The following is a 14,976-nucleotide window of genomic DNA, read 5'->3' as shown; positions in this document are numbered from 1 at the left end:
CAGCAACCAGATCAATGTGACTAAAGCACACCAGTGATCCTGCAGAGCCTCCTTGAAGGTGACCCGTCACCTGATGAATTCAAGGGCCAAACCCTTAACCTGCCACTCCATCCCAGCCTACCTTCCCAAACCGACAACTCATTCATCCCCTTCACACACATTATATTCTTTTCGCTATTCCCATGGGTTCTTGCCTCAGTGGCTTGTACATAGTGATCCCTCCACCAGAAACACCTTCCCTCGGCAACCCTGAACTCCTAAACCCTGCCCACTCTTGAAGGCAAGACACAAATGCCACCTACTTCAGCAGACCTAGACAGCTGCCCCATCAGGAAATAATCTTTCCCACCTCTGATCCCGCACTTGATGGTAGGGGAAGAGCATAGCATGAGCAACATTTTCCAAAGTGAGAACAGCAGGACAGATACAAGCCTCAATTCTGAAAATAAGGTGTTCCATGAACAAACAAGTTTGGATAATACTCCACACAAAAACCCTCTCTTGGAAAGTCCCATAATGTCTCACATGTGGAATGCTCTCAAATATCCTTTGGTTAAAATATAAATTATACACACACACACCACACATATATATATATAAAGTTTGTTTAGCCCAGCTTTCACAAATGTATTTGACTTTGAAACTCTTATATCACAAAATACTTACTAACAGTCTATGGAACGTGTGTCCCAAGATTCTCACCTAGTACTTAGACCTGGAGACCTGAATTCTAGTCCCGGGTGACCACCTGTCAGCACTGGTTTTCCCCAGCTCCAAGTCTAGATAAGGCAACTGCGTATGCCAACACAAGTGACACGTCATCCCCCCACACCTGAGCAGGGAGACCAGACATCCCAACTTCTGTAGGGCAACCAGACATCCCAGGACTGGAGCCTCCTAGACTCTGGCACTAGCCTAGAAGATTTTTGACAGACATGGCTTCTGGTGTCCAAAGACTGAATGGCTTACTTCCCCCATAGTAACTGATGGCCACACAGGCTGCTAGGATGCCAATTACTAGGTGTGTGACTGTTGTCACATCACCTTTTTTTAAGGATCTCAGTTAATACAGCTCTTGAATGAAGGGGCTTGTCCAAGGTGTCCCACCAGCTGCAATGAGTTGACTCTATTTGTCCTTCCTCAAACCTTACCTACTTCCTATGGCCTCTCTTCCCATGTTACTCTTTCTAGTCTCCTTCAGAGCATGGCAGAGAACCTTGAGCTTGGCTATAGCTCAATAAATACATACAGTTCAGATATTTAAAGAAGACTGAGGCATTTAAGCCTCTTGGGAAAAAAATTCAAATTATTCTTGAGACAATGAGAAATTAAATAAAATCTAAGAAATAAAACAATCTGGTCAAAGCAGCACGAGCCACAGTGAAAGCATGCCATATCATTTTCTAGCTCTACTACTCGCAAACTAGCCCTCCCAGTAATGACTAACAGTGGATGTTCACTCAGTGGGGAGAGCCATTTCAGTGGCTTCTGTTAGGTGGATACTAGTATTATCCCCGCTTGACAGATGAGACAAACAGAAGCACAAGGCATTAAGTAACTTGTCTGAAGTCCGCCAGGTAGCACGTGATATGTATGAGTCCCTGTGGTCTGGCTCCAAAGCCCACCCTTCAGCACCGCGCACCCTGCCCCTCCCTCCCTTTCTGTGGCATCACTCCCGTGAGCGACCCAACAACTCACATCATCGCCCAGGCAGAAACTGAGGCCCAGGAATGGAGAGACTGTGTGGTGTCCCAGAGCTCTCATTCCACAGTACAAATTGATACACAAAACAGCTCCACAGACCTGTGGCCCCGTGATAAACATTGGAGAAGTTGCTGGGAGCCAAATGCAGGAAAGGAGCACGGGAGCGACATGGAGTCTAGGATCTGAGGACTGCATTCCCAGAGATGATAATTTGAGCAATGAACTGAAAAGAAAAGGTCTATTCGGGGGACACAAGGAGGCCAGAAGTGACAGGCTGGTACAGTCTTCCTAGAAGGGAAGGTGAAGGGTTGTGAGGAGCCTGGGGAGGTGAGGACAGGGAGGCCCTGGGGGCAAGGAGGGGGACGGGGTGCCCATGGGAGGCAGACAGGGAAAAGCTAAGGAAGGACAGAAAAGTTATGTTATTTGTAATTACATACATTTTTGACACTAGTCGGAAATTATTTAAAAAAAAAAAAAAAGAAAAGAAAAGAAAAAGAAATGCGTACAGACCCAGGAAGTATAGTTTGGATTGGGAAGTTTGGACTGAACGAAGCAGCATTCGCTAGAGAATCCCGTAGTGTGTGGCATGTAATCGGCGCCCTAAATGTTTGTTCCAAATAAAAGACAAAAAGAGGAAAACTGCGAATTGCTTCATAACGAAAAAGGCACCTAAGGGAGTAGGTGCTCGATAATATTTTTTTTTATCTGTGTATCACGAGAAGCCCAGAGAGTTGTAAAAGATAATCTGATATATTTCCAAAGAGCCCTCAGTCTCTGGTTCTGATTCTCGAAAATTCCCTGGGGAGGCTGTGGATTCTCTCCTGGGGGACTGTGAAGAGCACATTCTTTGGGGAGGCCACTGGGAGGAGTGGTTTAGATGATGTCAAAATGGATGAATTAATGTAAAGAGTCACAGCAGTGCTTTGGCAGTTCTGATTTCCACGTAATCCCCTCAAAAGCCGAAGCTTCCACTGGGCTCTCCGAAGAACCGATGAGCCGGGTGGACCAGCAGACATCGCCATCCCACCGACTGAGGACGGCTGAGTGCTTTGGAAACCTTCCAGAAGGGCCTGGTTAAATTGAGGGCCATTTAGTTTCACGAAGAAACAAACCAGGGAAAGCCACTTTCAAACATGCACACGGAGAGCAGGACAAAATGCTGAAGAGATTATCTGCTCAGAATTTGCTTTAAAAGAGCCCGGGCAGCACTCATTTGTTTTTGAGAAAATATATGATTAACCATAGTTAACTATGAATTCAGATGTTGTGCATTAGACCCGGCTTCTCAAACTTTGAGAGCATTTAATATTATATATCGCTGCCATTTGGACTAAATTGTTTTTTAATGTACACAATATTACAAATTTAATTTGAGCTGTTTGAATCAGTCTGTAAAAAAGATTTGATTATACCTGAGTGTTCTGGCCCCGGCTCTTCCGTATCTCAGTAATCTTGGCGGTAATTGGCTGATTAGGCGTCTCACACTCCATCTTTGCCTCAGTTTCCATGGCAATGTTACAGGAGCTATTATAGATGAGAACTTCATCTCTTTCCACTTTAGGGCTGAAACGAGAGGGGAGGTTAAATGGGGTGTCATCAATCTTAATGAAATGCATTATTTTTACTCTTATTAATCATTGCAAGCCATTAGCTTGTGGCAACTACGGCCACCATTTGTCAAATTTTGCAAATTTCTGTAATTTTGTTTCCATTCTTTATTGTTTATTTGTTTTCCTTTTATCTGCACACCCTGCAATGAAAATGCACATGGTAAATATCTGTCACTGAGCCCTTTCTCTCTTCCGCATCTATTAGGAACCATTAGCAAAAGCTTCTCCAAAGCGCAACTTAACAAGCAATGCGCACACAATGCTTCCAGTTCCAAAAATGGAAGCAAATGTTGGGCAGAGGTAGTTTTTTCTTTTTTTTTTTTCTTTTTCTTCTTTCCTCCTTCCCTCTTTCTATTCTTACTCACACTTAGTGTTGGGGGAGTGAATTGCCTGATTCCCCCGGGGGCAGATGGAGAAATTGGAAAAACCCACACAACTGGCTAACTGGTCCCTAATTCCAACTGTGAAAAAATGAGCTCATTTAGGCTTTCAATTCCCTCTCCCCAGCTGATGGCAATGAGGCTCTGTTGCTAGCAGTGGAACATTAACTTAGTAAATAATTAAACTTATTTAACAGCCCAGACTAAGGAGATTCGATATATGTGTGTTACACTTGCAGCCACTTGCTTTAAAAGTCCTCTTCCTTTAAGGGAGAGAAGCCAGACCGGGTTTAAAATGAAAAACAGCAGTGTAGCATTACAGAAAGTCTAAAAATACGCCGTCTGGAGGAGGGTGAAAGTGTGGCTATTGCAGGCTATGGTCCCCAACAGGTGTGAGTGATATTTATTCAACAATAATGCTGCTTTAGGCATTGTCGCAACTAACTCAGAGATTATTAGTAACAAGAAAGCGTGACGTCTCATACTTTTCAACAGTTTTCAACCATGTGATCGCATTTGGGCCAGTAAAGTAGATAGAGGCAAAAAAATGTAACCCAAAGGGATCAGGAGGTTTGCATAAAGCCAAATGCAAAAGTAGGGTGAGCTCTGAGATTAAGAACCCAGGTGTCCTGTTCCTGGAGCAGGGCTCTCAAGTTTTTGAGATGCTGTTTGAACATCAGCACAAAGAAGGCAGATCCCAGGGGAAGACCAGCAAGGGCCATGGAAAGGACAGAGGTCACTGCTTGAGAACTATAAATCATGTCGAACTAGAACATCTCTTCTCAAATCAATGTCAAAATGGTTTCTCCCTCAATTTGCTAGAAACACCAAGAAGGAGAACTACCACATCTACTTAGTCTTCTCTTCATAGTAAAATATTCCCAGCACCGTATCCCTAAGTCAGGTCTCCCCATACCCACTGTGCTCCAGACCTGCTAGAGATTGTCCATACTTTAACATCACACGGCCCAAAACTGAACACACATAGCTTGAGCTAGTTCTGGGGCCGTGGTCTCCTCTTATCTGAGTCCTCCTTCCCACGACATCTAACATTGTGCTTGCCTTGTAGCCCCCCCGCTGAAAGTAAGATGGTGGTAAACTCAGAGTCTTGGAGCCACAGTGACTAAGGACTTCGCCATATCATATTTGTTCTTCTTGATTTTCTGAGAAGCATTAGCATGCAGAGATTCAACTCAGAAGAGACCAGCTAGATTTAGATCCCCAAGAAGATATTTGCTTTCTGTAGGACATTAGAAGGACTCGGTTTCCACACTTATAAAACGGAGTTATAATTATCAGGTACCTATTTTACATAGGCATTGTGGGGTGGGGTGAAATGAAGGCTACAAAGTGATTTGCAAGGAATCTGGGACACAGTAGGTGCCGATAAAAGCAGAGTCTTGTTACAGTTTTTGTGGTAGTAGTGTTGGCAGTATTATTGTTGAAATGTAACTGCGGGAATTACATGTCATCTCACTGATATGGACCCATTGCTCAAACGCATTTTGAACCTGGAGCCTGCCTTGCAACCACAAATCAGTTTAGCTGAGCCACGATCCAGGGGGCAAACAGAGCCATGGGAAAATACAAAGTTCAGTCCTGAAGTGTCACTCGTACTCAGAGTTTCAGAAAAGCAAAGCAAAGTAGCTTAGCTTGTAAATTAAAATGTAATGGAATATTTAGATAAATATGGAAACACAATTGAATGGAATGCAAAGTCCACATGGATTTTTCAAATAAAACACCTGACTTCAAAGCTGCTTGATGCTTGCGGTAGGTCACTTTGGGCTTTGCAGCTAGAACCTTCCTTTTGCTGTTAGGGGTGGGGATAGGAGTTGTTAGAAGAGTTTGAGAGGCTCTCTCTATGTATTTCCACCAGAAATCACTTACAATTGTAGCAAAAAGAAAATAAAGTTAGTTTACCCCACCACCACGTTCCTTATGAATCGGTACCCAGATAAACTACTGATGGTCCTTGAGTTGCAATGGTCTGACTTATGATGTTTTGACTTTATGATAGTGTAAAAGCAACAAGCACGTAGTAAAAACCATACTTCCACTTTTGAATTCGGATCTTTTCCTGGACTAGGGATATATGCTATCATCCTCTCTCATGACTCTTGGCAGCTGCAGCTCCCGGGCAGCCACACCATCATGAAAATAAACAACCAATATGCTTATCCCCATTCTGTCCCCATACAACCATTCTGCTTTTCATGTTCAGGACAGTAGCCAAGAAAGTACATGAGATATTCAACACCATAGTATAAAATAGGCTTCGTGTTAGATGATTTTGCCCACCTGCAGCCTCCTGTAATGGTTCTGAGCATGTTTAAGGGAGGTGAGGCTAAGCTAGGATGTTTGGTACATGAAGTGTATTAAATGCGTTTCCAACTTATGGTATTTTCCACCTATAATGGGTTATCAGGTCATAAACCCCCGTTGAAAGTCAAGGGAGCTCGGCACTTCTATTTCTGAAAGCCCACAAACCATATAATTAATAATTCATTGTAGAATTTTTGTCAGGGATAACACAAGCTTAGGTGTCTAAATTTCCAGAATTCCCTTTTTCCCTTCTTAGGCAAGTGAGGGAGTATGAGGCCATCTCCCCTACCTGTTGTGTGCCCCTTCTCATGTTCACTACCAGCAACTAACAATCCTCAATTCTACAAGCGAGTATTTTATACTCAGTATATAAATGACTTAGGGTATAGACTTGAACTCGAGGAAAGGAGTGACCAACTTCTCTACAACCTTTCCTGGTCTTGAATTTCTACCCTGCTGATGAGCCTTCTTCTGCCTGCTCTAGGCTCTTCATCAGCAAAGACTAGAGGAAAGTGGGTTAAGTCACCCAGCAATCCTCTCATTTTGCCAGTGGCAATGCACTGTCTACCCTAATCATGTTCTTCTTGCTCTGAAATAGTTAAAACCACTTGTTAACTTGGACTTTTTTACAAGCTTTAGATCATATTTCTTTTTGTATTTTTTCCCTGGTAATCTCACTAGAGGTTATTTTTCATTAAAAACCCATCATCAAAATTAGCAGAGACACCAGGATATCAAAAATAGACTAAAATTTATGAAATTTCAATGTTTCCTAATAGCTGCTATTCCATGTTTTCTTCCACAATAATCCCATATATTAAGTATAAATATAAATGTAAATATATGTGTTCATATAGACACATATAAATGTAGATAATATAGTTGTGCCTGAACACACATGCATATAAATATTTATTTTGAGGGAATGTGGTAAACATTTTTGATTCAAATGGCAGCAAAGAGACTTCTAACACTTAAGTCCCTAAGTCCTACTCTGTGGCTCTTCCAGTTGGTCTGTAAGCAAGTAGTCATGCGCACACTCTTTAGGACAGGCATCAAGAACACTTGGAGTGTTTATGTTTCCCTCACTTAGCCTGAAATTGCTTCTGGTGGTTCTGGAATCGCATTGAACCACACACCTCAGCCCAGGCTCTCATCCCTGATGCTGAAGGCACATCACTGTGCCAAGTACACTGTCAGCCAGGGGACTGGGTTCCAGTTCTGACAATGCCAAGGCTGGACTGTGTGACTCTGGAAAGATACTGTGTCCTTCAGATAGAATCTAAACTCCTTACTAGGGCCTCCAAGACCTTAAATAACTCCTGGAGTTCCTATGAAGAACATTCCTTCCCTCCTACTCTACTCCTATTTTTCTGGTCATTGACAGTTCATAAAATGTGATGGGGCCTTTGCACTGCTGCCCCCATCGCCCAACCATCCATGGTGACAGCTGCTTCTCCTTAGCTCAGCAAAAGACTCCAGAGAAGTCTTCCCTGAGCACATTGTATACAGTAGTCCCCCATGATTTTCTATCCTGTTATAGCCCCTATCACATGTGATCTTGCTTATTGTACGGCTCCCTCCTCTACCCTTAAAGGCAGAGATTTTGCCATCTTGTTCCTCACTGAGTTAGAACTCCTCACACAGTATCTACAACACAGTGGACAGTTGATAAACTCTGGATAGATGGATGGGTAGATGGACTGATGGACGGACAGATGAATGGTGGGTGGATGGATGGATGGATGGATGGATAGATGGATGAACTGGGCATGTTTTTGCCACAGATACACACATCTACCTTTGCCAAATGACATCAGATCCATAGAGGTAGTGGCTGACGAGGGGATAGGATAAAGCATTTAATGCAAATGGGTTCCTTGCAAAGATAATGGCAAGTAGTTCTCCAGGTTCACAAGGATAATCTTAAGAGGAACCAATCAAGCCATTTGGCATATAATTTTTTAGTGCCCCCTGTTTAATTATAGTGTGTTTTCTGGTTATTAAATTAGCACATGTTCACTGAAAAAAAAATACATAAAAACTCAATGAAAAATTGTAAGTAACACTCCAGTCACTGAGGGTAGGCACTCAACATTTAAGAATACATCCTTCTAGTCTTTTTTCTGATCACCTACTATATGTATATAGAAACCTATGTACTATACGGGGATGTCTGGGGGGTTCAGTTGGTTAAATGTTTGCCTTTGGCACAGGTCATGATCCCAGAATCCTGGGATCAAGCCCCACATCAAGCTCCCTGCTCAGCAGGCACCCTGCTTCTCCCTCTGCCTCCCACTCTCCTTGCTTGTGCGCTCGTGCTCTCTCTCTCTCTGACAAATAAAATCTTTTTTAAAAGATTAAATTGATACACTGTTTTGTGCCATGTTCCTTTCACTTCCCAACATTTTGTAAGCATTTCCCTCTTCAGTTAAATATTCTTTGTCATGATCTTTAAAGGTTTCCTAGGATATTAGTATTTAGATTCATCTTTCATTATTAAACACTTCATTTCAAATTTTTTGTCATTATACCTAAAACTTCAAAAAAATGTAGCTTTTCACAAATATTACATCTTTCTAACTGCCTTCTTAAAATCCTAAAAGTGAAATACTAGAACACAGGGAATGGGGAATTTATGAGTGCATGCGCCAAATGATATCATTAAGAAGGGAAGGGCATCACTTTTAACAACCCCTTCACAAGGCCTGAAGCTGTTCCCTCAGCAACTTCCTGAGTGGAGAAGAACATGGAAGAACTTCAAAGAAGAGCTGTGGGGATTTGGTGAAGTCTTCAAATTCAGCGGAGCTAGGATCTAACATGTGCTTTTTGGTATCCAGCATTCGTGATTTCTGAAATCCAGTCCTGCCTGAGCGCAACCTCCAAGACAGCATTCTCTGTATGACCTAAACAAGGTTCTTCATGCCTTCTAGAAAGCAACCAGCCAAGGAGGCCCCTCCTTTCCTCTGGCAAAACATAAACCTCTCTCCCATGAGGATGATGAATTGGTCCTAAAACACAGGCTGTCTTGGAAAAGTACTGGTTATCGCTCTCATTCTGGGTAATGAGTCTTGTTTAGTTTTAATTTTGAATGGGAAGCTAGACCTTCATTAAATAACCAGGTGTGGTCACTCTATCTCGATAAGAAAGAAGAGAGCAGGGCGACAGTCAGCACTGAAATACCACAGTCCATGGGAAAAGAACTGCTGGTTGAAATGAAGGCTGTCCTGAATCATCTGCAGGATCGCACGTTTTCCTTAAATGTGTCTAGAAAAGGGGGTTTTACCTGGAAAGTGGCAGTATTGATTTCGTTTGTTTTTTAAGTTCAAAAAATCTTCGCAAGCTTATGGCTTCTAAATCCTAGATCTATAGTAATTCCGCCTGCACATCCCCCCCTTCTTTTGAATAAACATTGTGCAATCTGCTGGATTTCTCTATGACTTTTTTTCATATTTGTGAATCTGTTTGGAAAGAAAAGAAAAAGGAAAAGGAAAAGAGCCTTCTGTTTTCATAATGTCTATTCTTTTCCCCATTGGCATTCACCAGATGTTGCTTTGGACCAGAAGATAAATATTAAAATCTAAGCAAGAACAAAGCAAGCTGTTTACTGGGCAGATTTTTCAGATGTTCTCTCGAACACTTGAAAAGACAGGAGATGCTTTGATATGCAGGCTGGCTGGAATCCACAATGGAATGGTCCCTCTAACAAGAGTGGTAGGCCCTGGGGGCCATGTCCACCCAACCTGCAGTTCCTGATGGTTCCATCTGTCCACTGACCATGGATGTGTGCAGAAGGTCGGGGAGGGAGGGGACAGGGTTACCTGAGGAAGAGGCCTGAGAACCATGGGAAGGCTGACTCCTGTCCAATGATCTGGTGCAAAGAGGCACTGGGACTTTCTTCACAAATATAGAGGTAGGACCATGACTGGGGCACTGTCTCTGTCCCACAGTGACTGACAAATCACACTGCACGTAGGTGCTGCCGGAGGCTTCGCAGCTCTCCTCCGCATGCTTCAGGCCACACAGGAAAGCCAAGGACACTGCAGGAAACACTCACCATTAGGTTAGGCAGTAACCGCAGAAGGAACTAAAGGCCTCACACTGTACATAAATGCACTTCATGTGTTGTCCCTTGACCACTAGGAAAATAAAGTTATTGGTTGACTTTTCTTAAACATGCATCATGTACACAAAACACACAGAAGAATATAAGTAACATTTTATAAAATATGAATCATCAGAAGAAAAACTCATATGACTCTACAACCCAACATAAGCTCTAAAACTACTGTGATGCTCTCGAATCTTGTGTCTCCTCATCAAGCCCATCATCTTCCTCCTCATCCTCAGAAACAATCCCTTGCACTATTTAAATCACTTTTTCACATGGGTTTGTATTCCTAAATGAGAGAATTTGAGTTTCACTTCATTTGAATTTTATGCAATAGAATACAGGTCAATTTTCGGACCTGCTTTTTTTCCACTCAGTATTACAGTTCCAAGATTATCAAGGACCATATTATCACATAAAACTTGGGAATACATTTTCACTGCTGTTCAATACTGCATTGTGTAAAATTACTACAGTTTGTCTATTCTCTTACCAATGGAATTAGGCGATTCCCAGTTTTTGCTACTACAAACACATACTGATTCCTCTAAGGTATATGCCTTAAAGAAAATTACTTGTTCATAGGGTAGCTACCAGTTCAACTTTACAAGATAGTGCCATTTTGTTTCCTCAAACATGGCTTGTGCCATTTTACTATAGTCTACCAACTATGGTCATGAGTTTCCATTATTCCACATAACTGTCAGCACTTGGGATCATCAGACTGTTAATTTTGACAAGTTCAGTGCAAATACAATGGCATCCCTTTGCAACCTCAACTTGAATTTGCATTATTACTTCTTAGGTCAAACAGCTTTTTCTATGTCAGAACTCATATTTCCTCATCAGTGAAATTCCTCTTCCTGTCATTCGCCCTTTTTTACAGTGGAATCTTTGTCTTTTTCTTATTGATTTGTGCTCTTTATATATTTTGGGTACTAATCCTAGAAGGTTATATGGTTACTCATACCTTCTCCAGGTTTCTTGATGGGATCTCTTAATTAACAGAAGTCCTTGATTTTTACATAATTTGACAATTAACATTTTATGAAGAAGAAAAGCAATTATTGAAACCATTTGGCCTTGAGACCACTTCTTTCTCAGTCAGGAGACACAACGTGAAAAGCATCAAAAAGGCAGACTGGCAATTACCTTTAATAGGAAGATAAACAAGTCTCTACATGAGATGGTTAGGAACTGCTCTATTTGAAAACCTTAATAAAGTAAAAAAAAAAGGAAGAAAAATCCCTCCAGCTTTCTACCTCCACAGCTAACCTGTCAATACAGGTTTGCAACAATACTACCAAGGACTGTGGGCTTGAACCCAGGCTGCTCTAACCTACATCCCAGCACTGCGTGCAGCAAGGGGCACATGAGACAAACACATGTGAGAAAGTTTACAGTTGTTCAGTCACATCCAAATAGTATTATGGTTGCTGGTACATTCCAAAGCAACCTGACACATAGTAGGTTCTCTGTGAATTGAATGTATTCAGGATGAATTACAGCCATAAAGATGGCTTGACAGTAGGACCCTTGGGTGGATAGACAAAACATAAGAACTTTCCAGTTAGCAAGCCTAGACCAGACATACGGTCAACACCTATTTTTTAAAAAGAACTCATTATGGGTGATTAGGTGGATGCAGAGTGACATGGTGTACCCTGAAAAGTACCCAGGGCTGGGGTCAGAATCGAAGTTTCTGCCACGAAATCGAACGGTGTGACCTTAATCACTGTAGCTTTTCACGCCTCATGAAAAAATTAAAGTTCCCATGAAGAAGTCACTCCATGTAACTCAAGGTACAAATGCAAACACCATGAACGTCAAAGATTTTGCTGATTTTTAAAAAAATACGAAGTATTTTGCATTTCAGTGAACAAGATGTTTTTAGCAACCCATCATATGAAAGAGTAAAATTCTTCTTCATTAGAAGCACAATGGGGGGAAAGGTAAAAACGGATGATACCAAAAGCTCTTCCTCAGAGCTCCCCCATTAACCCGCCCCTGCCCCATCAATGAGAGACAAACCCATGAGCAGCGGTAGCGGCTGTGGCAGGAGGCCAGCAAAACGGTAATTAGGGAGGGTGGAGTTCTAGGCCCTCGTCCACAGCCTAGAATGAGAAACACCACTGTCTTAGTGTGCAAAGTCACACTAAGGAATAAAACTCAGAGTGTGGGGTCAAATTCAAAGTGACCTTAGTAAATTAGAGAAATTAAAGAAATAAACCAAAAACCAAATGAAAAATATTAGGCAGTAAACCACAGTAAAAAAAAAATAGAAAAACTCATGTAAATATCAGATGAGGAATGCCCAGCTGTGCACAGACATGTCAGAAAAAAGAAGAAGAAGAAGAGGAAAAGAAGAGAGGAGGAGGAGGAGAGGAAGAAGAAACATCCTTGGAATAATCGTAGGTAACAGTATGATTATAAAGACAGCGACGTGGTTGTAAAAACAAAGACAGTGCCAGGCTCTATGCAGGCAGTCCTCTGAAGATCCCGAGAAGACCAGACACAGAGGAGCTGCCTCATTGGAGGCTTCAAATTGGGGGCGGGGGGGGGGGGGGAAGGTAGGAATCCACAGAAGGGCTCAGAAGAGAAATGTCAAAATGTTTACTTGTTGGCAAGTTTCTGATTCATTCAGGTCGCCCCAAAATTTGCATTTCTGACAAACTCCCACGTGCTGCTGCTCCAGCAACAACATTAATATGATATTCTCAGGGCGTCTGGGTGGCTCCCTCCATTGAGTGGGCCACTCTTGGTTTGGCTCGGGTCATGATCTCAGGTCCTGAGATGGAGCCCCACATCAGGGTCCACGCTCAGCATGGAGTCTGCTTGAGACTTTCTCTCCCTCCTCCCTCTGCCTTTCCTTCTTCCTTTCCTCTCTCTCTGTCTTTCTAAAATAAATAAATCTTTTAAAAAATAATATGATTTTCTCAATAATAATGTATTCTCAGTAATAATACCGTTGAGAACCACAGTGTTAGGACAGAGATTAATTCGGCATTCTGAAGGGTTAAGTTTGAAAAAGGAATACGGGGGAGCATCAGTTAAGTAAAGGATGGACTTCTCTGACAATAGCACTGAGAAACACAGCTAATAGTCCACTTCAAAAATCTCTGAAATGTAACAGATTCTTAACTAAATTGGCTATATGTAATCCTATCTGAAGGTAGGGGGAATTATTAGCAGTTTGTTGAAAAATTAATGAGACACATCCTGTTTGATCATTTGATGTCCATTATAGACCTACTTTCTAGAGAAAAAAAAAAATACACAAACATACTCAAAATGTTTTATTCCAATTCAGGAAGTTGATAGGATCGATGAATATCATCCGAGGTCTGAAGTAAGAAACCAATAGAGATAGCCTTCTCCAGTTCTTCTCTATTTTAGACACTGTAATTAAAAGTCCTTAAAAAGACTTTTTGGTTTTTTTTTTTTTTTTTAATGAAAGAGGAAAGTAAGTCCAATTATCCATTTCCCAAGTAAATGAGCCACTCTTGCACAATCAGTGGGTGTTTGGTGTCACCTAGTGGCCATCATCAGGTACAGCTCCCTGTTTCTGTTTTTCTTTTTAAAAATCAAGGCATTTGAGAAGTCATTTCTAAACTTAAATCAAATCTTTAAAATACAATAATTTCTATTCCTCTTCTTCTAGGAGTTGTCAAACTTCCAATATCACAATTTGCCTTCCCTGAAAACCTCAATTGATTTTTATTTTGTACTTCTAATTGAAATTGTGTCTTGACATAATATACCAAGGAGCTTTTTTTTTTTTTTGAAAAAAAGAAAATATTTATTGCAAATAAAATACCTTACAATTGAAATATGTTATTCTATATTAGCAAGGAGCTTTTAAAAGTAAATTACTTAAGCTGCGTATGTGTGAATGCCTGTTTAAAAGACTGTAGTGGTATTAGTGAAATATTGGAACCTAGAAATATGGATCCTTGGTTTTCTGTTTCCACAACCTTCCCAATTCATTTATTCTTTCATCAGCATTAATTTTCATGTTCCCTGTGCCAGCCCTGATCTACGCACAGGAGGGAGAGTGGAGAAGGAAAGAGGCAACGTCTTAAACTTAAATCTTCCACTGTATCTTAAGTTTCTTATTGTGGAATCTCCAGTGGAATAGATCTCTCTTCCATAGGCTCTGCTTGTATATAGGTGGTAACAGGAAACTCCATTTCTAGTTTGTATTTTTTTTTCTAGTTTGTATTTTAAACAAGGATCATCACTCTCTCTCTCTCTCTCTCTCTCTCTCTCTCTCTCTTCCCTTCCTCCTCCTTCCCCTTCTTGGATAAGACAATCTAATGTAAACAGCCATCACCAATTATACATTGTGGAATTTTTGTCCAGGCTCAGATAAAGTGATGCTTTGATCACTTTGTAATCCTTCACCCACACTCAAGTTGCAGACACAAGTTGAGAATATCATCGAAAGCACTCTTCTGAAAGTGTGTGCACAAATTGTTTCTAAGTACATAGATAGAAAATCTGTGATTGCACAAACAAGTTCATCACCTGGCTAAGCTGGTCCTCTAATGATAATGGCAATTTCTTCCCTTTGACTTTTTTTCTGAAGCTCAGAGGGTAATCACCCATTGTTAGAATGTGACTATCAAAGTTTTTTAACTTTCTCTCTAACAAAGACACAGCTTCCTACACCTCAATTTACATGACGCTGTGACGCTTCAAGCAATGAGAGATCATGGTGTTCTACTGAGTAAATACCTGGGCATTACAGAATGAGAGGGCAGTGTTCATGTTGGTTCTTTCATCTCTAACAAGAATTCCAGAACTGGGCACACCAGGCAAATATGCAAGAGAGATCCAGCTCACT

The 14,976-nt window shown here is 41.4% G+C and overlaps 1 protein-coding gene across 1 annotated transcript in view; it reads right to left on the bottom strand.

Annotated features, from left to right (window-relative positions):
* The window catches only part of LOC125101596 (fibrocystin-like), a 269,137-nt gene that overhangs the window by 195,222 nt on the left and 58,939 nt on the right, over positions 1 to 14,976 (bottom strand). The window contains 5 exon segments of the mRNA XM_047731988.1: positions 3,117 to 3,267; positions 9,841 to 9,878; positions 9,880 to 9,908; positions 9,911 to 9,967; positions 9,970 to 10,059. Coding sequence (XP_047587944.1) covers positions 3,117 to 3,267; positions 9,841 to 9,878; positions 9,880 to 9,908; positions 9,911 to 9,967; positions 9,970 to 10,059 — 365 coding nt within the window.

This window comes from Lutra lutra, chromosome 6, assembly GCF_902655055.1.
Source record: "Lutra lutra chromosome 6, mLutLut1.2, whole genome shotgun sequence".
Classification (NCBI taxonomy): domain Eukaryota; kingdom Metazoa; phylum Chordata; class Mammalia; order Carnivora; family Mustelidae; genus Lutra; species Lutra lutra.
Note: the sequence above shows the minus strand (reverse complement) of the source record. Positions and strands in the feature narration are given on the sequence as shown.